This window comes from Haplochromis burtoni, unplaced genomic scaffold (assembly GCF_018398535.1).
Source record: "Haplochromis burtoni strain Fernald_Lab_line unplaced genomic scaffold, NCSU_Asbu1 Contig_4, whole genome shotgun sequence".
NCBI lineage: Eukaryota > Metazoa > Chordata > Actinopteri > Cichliformes > Cichlidae > Haplochromis > Haplochromis burtoni.
The window spans coordinates 3955037-3965298 of NW_024582365.1; the positions used below are offsets into that span (position 1 = coordinate 3955037).

Sequence of the window (10262 nt, forward strand, 5' to 3'; positions counted from 1 at the left end):
CACATTGCGATGTATTTATTAAACCCACTTCAAATCAAGCTCGCTGGATGTGTTGCAGGTTATTGTTAAATTTTCCACAACCGTTTGTTGCAACAAACGGTCTAGGGCCTTATCAAACAGTCCATGGACTGTTTGATAAGGCCACTGAGGCAAAGCATATGATAGTAGGTTAAAAAGAAAAAATTTTTTTGGGGGGGGGGCTATAATCAGATGCTACAAATGTCGAAAAATGCAAGTTATTTTGAGCACACATTAACTCAGGTGTGCATTGTTATGTTGGCTTGCTTGGCATAGAAGCTTTTGAAAATAAATGATGTAGACAACCCTGTCTCACAGTAAATATAAATGCTTGTTCTGTTGACAAATTTGAACTTTGGTTGTAGTAAAAAAACAAAAAAAACAAAACTAAAACCAACCCCCCCCCCAAACCAAACAAACGTCGAGAGACACACAATTTCAACACATGGCACATTTTCTAAACTTATTAGTATTTTATGCATCAGATTTTTGCTCATGTTTCATATTCTTTCGTCTATAAGTCACCTTAAGTAAAAATGACTCCTCTTACCCGAATATGGTTGTGTAGCGGAACCGAAGTGCGGAGAAGTTTGTTGTAAAATGCGCATTTCGTGTTTTTCACCAGGTGGAGGCAATAACGGTTTCCAGAATCTGTGCGCAGGCGCAGTGGCACATCACACAACCGCAATAAGCAAATATGGCGGCGGCCGTCGACAGTGTTGTTAAAGTGTAAGTTTACCTTTATTTATTGTGAGAGTTAAACTAGCAGCCGCACAGAGGCGCCTTTTTAGTTAATTATTCATCGTTTTAAAGGCAGGGCGCAGAAAAATTGCACATCGCATCTTCAGTATTGAATACGATAATTGTCCCAAGAGGATAACGTTATCCTCCGTGCTACTGTTAGCTTGTTAGCTTTGGGGAAACATAAGGGAATCAACCCTGCTATGGAGCTGCATTTCAGCCTCAGTTTAAGCCTAATTCAGCAAGTCTTAATTGTACTTAAAGTGGTTTTACGTGTAAAAGCTTTAAACTGTTTGTAGCCAGTCGCACGCAGATGAAAGAGGGTTAATTTTCCTTTAACCTGTCAGGTTGGCGGGCGCTTTGTTGTGACGAGAGTCGCTAACAATCAACCTTTTGTTCTGACACCCTCCACCGTTACTGATAATGCTGAGTGCTCAAATGAAACTAGGCTTGGTTTGGTGTCGCCCGTAAGTAAATAATTAAATACATTGACCCCAGACAGAAAATATCAGCGTTTTACTGTTGTGATTCAACATAATTAATAGTGGATTTATGAGGAGAGCAGTAACCCTTAATTATTCATTTTAGATACATCGACATTGACTACTCTGTTAAAATAGTTAAATTGTGATGTAATTGCAAAGCAGTAGAAGAGACGTTTGTGGTGAAATATGCGAGCAAAGTCGCAGTAGGTTGTTCGGTAGTGCCGTTTGCAGTAATTTCACAGCTCCTTTGTTGTGCAGCTCAAGCAAGGCCGGTTTGTGTGATAGCACAGTCATGTATCAGCTGCATGTCATTCAAAAAAGACTGTTTTAAAGTGAAAATAAGCTTTTATGTGTCTTAATTCACTTTATCTCGACTCTTTACAGAGCATAGTCATGCTGTTAAACCCAGCTAAAATTTGCTTGGCAGATAAGTAACAAAAATAGCAGCTGAAAAAAAGGTTTAGTACTAGAGAAGCACTGATTGCAATTTTCTTGGCTGATTTTTCCCTTAACTGCGACCTGCCAATACCATTTCCTTTTTTTCTCTAAGAACTATAACTCAGGATATATTAATCAAACTGAACCTTTTTTTCAATGCAAATTATTTTCATAATAAAGAGATGATTAAACTTGAAAATGTCCCCCAGGTTGAAGTTAATTAGAGGATCTTCTCTCACTTAAATTACTGAAAATAAAATGCTCTGCTGTGTGTTGTTTGCAGTATGTTAATAACTTAACCAGATAACTCTTATATCTTTTTCACTTGCTTGCATAATTTTTCACATAACTGCATTGATCTTTTGCTCATACTGAGGCTGCTAGCTTGTGCCTGGCTCTGAGCTCTGGATAATTTTAGCTAGAGATACACCCATTGACTGTGCAGGGATATCTGAGCTAAAGCAAGCCAAGGAGGGAAACCACGAAAGCATTTGTGACAACAAATGTAATGAGACAGTTAAACAGACATTTTAAGGACTGCTGGTGCTGCTGATACATTTTTACTTATCTCTTCAGTGTTGATTATTTGAACTTTGTTTAATTAGCAGTTGATTATTAATAGTCTGTTCTGATTTGTGTTATTTGACCTGTTAGTGTTCAACTTCCACTTTTCAGGCTTGGAGAGCAGTATTACAGAGATGCCATGGAGCAGTGTCATAATTATAATGCTCGTCTGTGTGCCGAGCGCAGCATCCTTATGCCTTTCCTGGACTCTCAGACTGGTGTAGCCCAGTCAAACTGTTACATCTGGATGGAGAAGAGACACCGAAGTGCAGGTATCGAAGTAGTGTTGGATGATTTCTTTAAGTATTTGTAGGTTCTCAGTCATCTAGGTCATAGTAATCCAAGGAGCTTGGAAAGCAAAGCGACTGGACGACCTTACGTTTCTTGAAGACATTTCACCTCTTATCCGAGAAGCTTCTGAAGAACCAAAGAACTGAAGAAGCTTCTTGGATTAGAGGTTGATGAAGTCCAGTCACTTTTCTTTCCAAGCTCCTTAGATGATCTCTGTAACTGATATACAGGGTGTAGCATGTCATCTCACTAAAACATACTTCAGCTTTTGGTGTTTCTCTGTCACATCAGGCGTAGCTCCAGGGCAGCTCTACACCTACCCAGCCCGTCGCTGGAGAAAGAAACGGCGTTCTCATCCCCCTGAGGATCCCCGTCTGGCCTTTCCCCCAATCAAACCAGGTACCACCTCTGATGAAACAACTTTTCCATTTAAATAAACATTCCATAAGTTTAATTATTTTCTTTTTTTTTCTTTCTTCTATACACTGGTTTATCTGTTACACTTGTAGTGGTTGTATGCATTTTTGTTCTGCTTTGTTTGTGTAGCAGACTTGGAGCTGGGTCTGAAGCGCGATGCCTTGGGAGCAGTGGATGGCAGCAGTTTGGAGGCCCTGCTGAAAGGAGAGCCTCTTGAAAGGAGGAGCGGTGTGGCAGATGTTCGAGGCCCTGAGGATGATCCGGCTACCGTGGAGCCTCCTGTGACATCAACGACCACCACATCCTCTGGGCGCATCCGTAAGGTCAGACCCAAAGCTGACTCGATGCTGATGCTTTGGCACAAATGATTTTTTTTTTTTTTTTAACAAGCAGAAGCAATTAGACTGTTATTTTTATGGTAGAGAGTGCTGGACCATGATGACTACCTGGATGATCTGGATGACGAAGACTTTGAGGATGAGACCCCCAAGAGGCGAGGGAAGAGCAAGTCCAAGGTTAGTGTTCTGTTTCTTCACTGATGGATTGCCAACTGTGAGTCTAAACTGATATGTTTAAAATATTAACTTGGCCGACATTTGATGTTACATCTTTCTGACAGGAAATAAAGAAATCTTTACAATAACAAAAAGAAAAACGTGACCAGATGAGCTGCTGATAATTCAAGTCATCCTTTGTCTTATTTGCAGTCAGCGTAATGTGTTTTCAATGTAGTCATTTTTAATAATACAGTTAATTTGATTAATCAGCTCATCATTTGTCTTACATAATTAAAACAGTGATAGTTGATAGATAACTGAATTAAAACAACTTACAACAACAGCGCTTACAGTTACTACTTAAGTTGCAATGCTTATAGTTCTCAATCTAACGTTTTTCTTAAACGCACTTCTTTTCCATGGATATTGTTTGATCTCTTCAGAGATACAATATGAAACATCACTGGCTTCTTTAGTCTGATTGACTGACACTGTTCTGTCATTCAGACACAGATACGGTTGGCCATTGTGCTTTTGATACATGAAGCTGACACTCTTATCGAAAGGCATATTTATCTGAAAGGGGCTTTTCTTGTTCAGCTGGTTCTCCTGTGTCAGAGTTTATTTTTGTAATTTTGATTTCTCCAGTGAACCAATTTCACAAAATGTTCAATTCATTTTCATTTCCCAAAACATTTTGATCTGTACCAATTGTCAGAAATGCACTTACTTCTCATTGTTTTTCAAAACCGTTAAAGGTGATGTATGCAAAGTAAGTTGTGTTGTTTAAGTTGGTCTGTTTGTTGGTCTCAACTGTGCAAATTGTTGTTCAGGGCCGCAGCGACAAGAATGGCAAGAAGAAAACGGAGGCCGCAGCTGCAGCGCTGGAGGAAAGGGATAAACCTTACGCCTGCGACAGTGAGTATTAGCTTTCTGTGTAACGTGTTTGTGTGCGCCATGCATGTCAGCAAGAGAGGCTTTTGCTTTTCCCCTCTTAAAAGACAAAGATGAGCCTTGTGCCATGCATGGAGTCATCTGAAAGATCCCACCTGGAACTAAAGTTTGACGACGCAGAAGTTGAAAAAGTTGCTCGCCTGGATGCGTTGTCTTTTTTTTCTTTTCTCTCTCTTATCCCTGAGATGCTGCTTCGTGTGCTCTGTAACTTCCTGTTGGCCCCAGCTCACTGTGCAAATGCTCTCCTTCGCTGTATGAGTCTGCTACTAGCGTGTCCGTCAACAATTAATCATATGAAATGAAGTTAGTTTTTTTTAATGTTTTTTCTTTTACTTGGTTTTGAGGTGGTGAAAGGTGCACGCCCACCTTGTTTCCAACTTGGGCCTTTTTGGACGGTAGTTAAAATTCGCTGCCACAACTATAACACTTTTGTATGAACGTGTGTGTGTGTGTCAGTTTGTGGGAAGCGCTACAAGAACCGTCCTGGCCTGAGCTACCACTATACACACTCTCACCTGGCAGAGGAGGAGGGCGAGGACCGCGAGGAGATCGAGGCACCACCCACTCCTCGCCAGCCTGAGGAGCAGAAGAGTGAGTCACTCTCTAGTGCTGAGAGAGAGAGAGATGGAGAGAAAGAGGGGAGGGAGGTTTGGTTGCATGCTGTGTAGCATGTGTGTGTTTGTTCAAGGGAAGTCTCTCTCTCATTCTTTTTTTTTTTAAATTTTTCTTGCTCTTTTCATTTTTAGATTTTCATTATTTCAGATCCCAAATTTGGAGGCATTCCTGATTGAAACATGCTTGCACAGTTGGGACTTTTGGCTCCCCCCCCCCCTTTTTTTTTTTTTTTTTTAAAGCATATCATCCATATTTATTTTTTCCTTTGTCTGTTTTTTTTAAACCCCCAAACATATCCATGGTCTTGCTTTTTAAAAAAAAAAAAAAATCCTTTGTGCACGCGAAATCGTGTTATCATATACATAAAAACAAGTGCGTTTTGTGAGTTGTCACTCATACTTAAGTTTCAATCATAATTCAATGCATCATCATTATGAATGTTATTTTTGGAAGGCCTGCTACAAACAGGTTTGTACTTGGAAAATGTGGAACTTTCATTTTTAAGCTGTATATGCTGATCTGCTTACCTGGGAGAAGAGCGCAGTGTTCTCTTTCCTTCATACGTTCAGATTCTTATAGTTTCTTCACTTATTTCCTGCACAGCTACTAAGAAGGGTCCCAATGGGCTGGCACTGCCCAATGATTACTGTGACTTCTGTCTGGGAGATTCCACCCTAAACCAGAAGACCGGCCAATCAGAAGAGTTGGTATCCTGTTCAGACTGCGGTCGCTCAGGTATGAACGCATTGTGTCCCTTTAGGCTTGGTTATCACACATATAGTTAAAAGCAGATATTTATCTGCTGTTTGGTGTAATTGGTCTTTCTTGAGACAACCATTTAAACCTTAAAATGTTCTGTATCATGATGCCTGCAGGTCTTTCCACACTACTTCCTGACAGTTTTCATTGTTGTTCACCTGTTTTGTGTGTGTGTTTTGGGTTTTTTTTGTCTCCTTTGCGTAGGCCACCCAACGTGCCTGCAGTTCACACCAGTGATGATGGCTGCGGTGAAGACCTATCGCTGGCAGTGCATCGAGTGCAAATGCTGCAATGTTTGTGGCACCTCCGAGAATGATGTGAGCTTTTTAAAAAAAAATTTTTTATTTATTTATTTATTTTTATTTATTTATTTTTTTAATGTTCCCCAAAACCTTAATCTGTAGTGGTAACAAGTTAAAAAAAACTGCCTGTGACCCCTTTCTTCTCTTTTTGACCATATCCACATAAGACTGTCTTTTTTTTTTTTTGAAATTCTTTATTTTCGAGAAGTGGAGTACAACATAGTGTGTCAATAACAGGATGTCCAAATATAAACCACTTTTATCTTTTTACGTTTTGAGAACAAAGAACAAGTGGGGAGCAAAGGAAAAACATCCGTCACAGGGTTTAAAGGGGGATAAGGCACTCACAGGCACTCTAAGTTTCTAAACAGGAGAAATTTCAACAAAGTCTGGGTGCAGAGGCTTAATAAAACTGACCCACTTGCTCCATAATTTGCCAAAAATGCTCTTTTTTTTTTTTTTTTTTTTTTTTAAGACTTATTGAAAACATAATAGCTTCCATTACATAAATCTCATTCACAATGTCTTTCTACTCTGATATAGTGGGAGGCACGGGAAGGAGCCAGCATCTCTTGACTGCCTTTTTGGCTGCTTTTACCAGAATTGTAAAAAGATATTTATTTACTATGCACTGCAAGATTTACTAAGAATATGGTAGAAAATTTTAAAGGTATATTATTTGACTTAAACTTTCTAATTTTAAAAATCGTTTTGTTTTAATGAGCAAACATCCACTCTGTGCGTCACAGCTGTGGGACAGACACAGTGCAACATCACTTCTCAGTTTCAGCTTGTTGACTTGCAGTCCCCCCGACTCTGTTTTTAGTGTGTTTAATGAGTTTGAGAGGGACAACAAAGGCATATTAGTTGTTATAGTGGCTCATGTAGGTGTGATTAACTTTATTTTCTTTATTGATGAACTGCTGTCTTGACACCAGCATAACATACTGGGCCAAATAAACAGTATCTTTGGATATCAGATTTTTAAAAATTGGATAATAAGATAAGATAAAATACCTTTATTAGTCCTACGAGTGGGGAATTTCATAGTTCAATTAAAGAGAAAATCATATAAAAATGATATCGGATATTCTTCTTGTGAATGCGATAACTCAACAAGGTGATGTACGAGCTTCGAACTGATACCTTAGGGCTGGCTATTAAAAATCTCGGATCAGTTGAAATCCTGGTGAGGTCAAGTTTCCTGAAAATCTTGTTAATGTGATAGCAAGAACAATGTAATGCAGGATTTTTAAATTGATACCATAGGTTTATCTACTAGGAAGGGTTACCCTAACCCTCTGAGTGGTAGCACTGGTGGTCACCAGTATTTTTTTTAAGTCTGTTAATTAATTAATTAATTAATTAATTAATTAATTAATTAATTTTAGCTTATTTTGACAAACAGAAATTGAGACTGTTTCTGAGAGTAACTGTCCTTTTGCTCCTCCTTACTTCAATTCAGTTTTCATACAGTGTCTCTTCCTTACAATGTAAGGTAAAGCCCATGAGTAATACAGGAAATACCCCAACAATCAGACAGCCCCCTATGAGCAAGCACTTTGGTGACAGTGGGTAGGAGAAACTTCCTTTTAATAGAAAGAAATCTCCAGCGGAACCAGGCTCAGAAGGAGCAGCCATCGCCTATTTGGGTGTGAGGGGAGGAACATGGGATAAAAGACACACGGTGGAAGAGCCAGAGATGAATAATAATAACTAATTATTAAATGCCGAGGGTTAGGAGAGTGAAAGGCGTGAGCGGTGAGCGTTTCATCAGTAAATTGAAATTTTGTGTATTTGTAGGACCAGCTGCTGTTCTGTGATGACTGTGATCGAGGCTACCACATGTACTGTCTAACTCCACCCATGACTGAACCACCAGAGGGTAAGCAGACACTTTACAGCAGAGGGTAGCAAACTCAGAGGAAGTTGTTAGATACAACTGAGAGAGCTGTAAAAATGTGACCAATACACCAGCTAGTGGCCTTCTGGTATCTGCCAAGTTACTCCGAGATTCCATCACTTCGAGCCTTGTCTCACTTTGCTTCTGTTTTCCAGGGAGCTGGAGCTGCCACCTGTGCCTGGCTCTGCTGAAGGACAAAGCCTCCATATACCAGCAAAACCAGAGCTCCGCCCCTGAGTGACAACACAGTGGTGGACTCCACCCCCTTCAGGCACCAGGATCCCACCCCGAATTGAAACGTCAGACCTCCTCTCAGTCCGGAGCTCGAGGCTCGGTCCTGATGTAGCTGAGCCGGATTGCAGATCAGCTTTAGAAGTCTTTCATATCTTCAGCGGCCAAAGGGGGAGGGGGGAACAGAGCCAAAACAGACCTCAGATCAGCAACCACGGGGATCAAACCGTCACTACCAACCTGCCTGCAGAGTCCCCGAGGGCTGCCGTCAAACAGCATGGACACACACTTTCTCCTGGACTGTTACACACCAGATACCAGAGACACAGCGCATACAGTAACCATAGTAGCTGCTGTCTCCATGGGAGCTCCTAGGAGAAAACGGATTAGCACCACAGCTAACAACCTGCACCCCTCACACTCAAAGACACAGTGTGCAGTGTCGACCCACCACAGTTCTTCTTCTGCTGAATGATCTGTTTTTATTCCCCGAAAGGAGCAAAAGGAAAATGTCACAACATACAGTAAACGGTTGAGTATTCTTCTTCTTCTTCTTCTTCTTCTTCTTCTTATTGTTATTATTATCATTATTGTTATTGTTCTGGTTACTAGTGGGCTTTTGTAGTGGCATGTGTGCTTTTGTCTGATCCATCGGAGTATTTATCCTTTGAGGAAGTTTCCAGAGAGGGACCCGGTCAGTGCCAAGGTCCGCCATCACACGACAGCAGCTCATCACTCGCTCATTTGAGTCTGCACAAAAGTTTTTGTATTTGCTACCTTTCACCTCCACTCCATTACTTCAACCAAACACTACATAAAGACCATATGCTGTAGGCTGAGCTCATCAAACAAAAGCCTTTCCCCCCCTTTTTTTTTCATCTTTCTCCATCAGACAGAAAACCTGATTTTGCCGGGACGTCAGAAACATGAAACTAATTAGGATAAAGTAGCATCCTGTTCTCACAGCTGTTATTTTGCTTGCTTTGTAAACTTCATCTAGCAGTGACATCATCCTTTCACACTCCATTTCTGTTGATTCAGTGGCACACACTCATTCACAAACTGTAGCTGCTTTCATCATTTGTCACACTGAGGCAGATTTGCATGCAAATTGCACCCGTATGAACGCACACACACTCTCTCATGTCACACTCTTTATTTTTTTTGTTGTTGTTGACATTGTATTGTTTGTATTTTATTTTATTTTTTCATTTTGTATTATCTGATATTCCATTGGTATTGGGAGTTTTCTAGTAGAATTTTGTAAACTCTACAGCATAGCAAACACTTCAATATCTAGCTCCTAATGCATTCTCTGTACTGTATTTGCCTTTTTCTATTTTTTTTATGACTGTGACATGTTTGGATTTATTTGATTATTCTGATATGTCAAACCTCCATTATGAGTATTTGTATAATGATGTACTTTGTTGTACTATTTTTATTTTTACATTTCTTTGGTATTGAAGCCAATTTAGCCTGAATGAAAAATATCACCTTTAATAATGTGTTCATTGTTATTTCATTTTTGTCTTTTCCTGAATTATTCCTTCCTTAATTATGATTATGGACGACTATTCAACTGCTTGTTAACAAAATGATCTGCTTACTTAACCAAATGGCAGCAACTCACTGAATTTAGACAGGTCAGTGCCACTTGGAAAAGACAATTCCAGTGATTGTGAATGTGGCACCAAATGTACTGGGATTTTCCCACACAACCATCTCTTGGGTTTCCAAAGAATAATCTTAAAAAGCACTGCAAAAAGACCAGGCTGAGCATATTCTCTGGAGAAATTGCCTTGTTGATGTCTGAGGTCAGAGGAGACTGCTTCAATGTGATAGGAAGCCAGCAATAACTCAACCACTCATTACAATCGCAATCCAGTAGAGCACCTTTTAGATGTTATCAAACGGGAGAATAACATCATGGATTTGCAGGTGACAAATCTGAAGTAGCAAAGTCAGACTGGATGTTTGCCTGTTCAGTGCATTTGAGCTTATGCATGCTGTCACAAACCTCCATAACACTGCTTCTTTACCTTTT

General features: G+C 40.0%; 2 protein-coding genes across 7 annotated transcripts in view; one reads left to right on the forward strand and one right to left on the reverse strand.

Annotated features, from left to right (window-relative positions):
• The window catches only part of LOC102310073 (high-affinity choline transporter 1), a 38685-nt gene extending 38025 nt beyond the window's left edge, over window positions 1–660 (reverse strand). For all 4 annotated transcript variants that reach the window (XM_042221443.1, XM_014334672.2, XM_014334667.2 and 1 more), the window contains exon 1: window positions 569–660. The gene's annotated coding sequence lies outside the window, so the exon portion shown is untranslated. The remainder of the gene's footprint in view (window positions 1–568) is intronic.
• Window positions 633–9723, forward strand: dpf2l (D4, zinc and double PHD fingers family 2, like). Of its 3 annotated transcripts, none has more exons than XM_005913367.3 (11): window positions 633–747; window positions 2358–2518; window positions 2829–2936; window positions 3087–3277; window positions 3377–3469; window positions 4285–4369; window positions 4862–4996; window positions 5624–5755; window positions 5984–6096; window positions 7885–7966; window positions 8140–9723. In XM_005913367.3, exons 1-11 carry the CDS (start codon window positions 716–718, stop codon window positions 8223–8225), a joined length of 1218 nt encoding a protein of 405 aa, XP_005913429.1. In that variant the 5' UTR covers window positions 633–715; the 3' UTR covers window positions 8226–9723. The 3 variants fall into 3 exon arrangements, with proteins under 3 accessions (XP_005913429.1, XP_005913428.1, XP_005913430.1); XM_005913366.3 differs by having other exon boundaries at window positions 634–747; window positions 3084–3277; XM_005913368.3 differs by lacking the exon at window positions 4862–4996 and having other exon boundaries at window positions 634–747; window positions 3084–3277.
• Window positions 9724–10262: the final 539 nt, after the last annotated feature.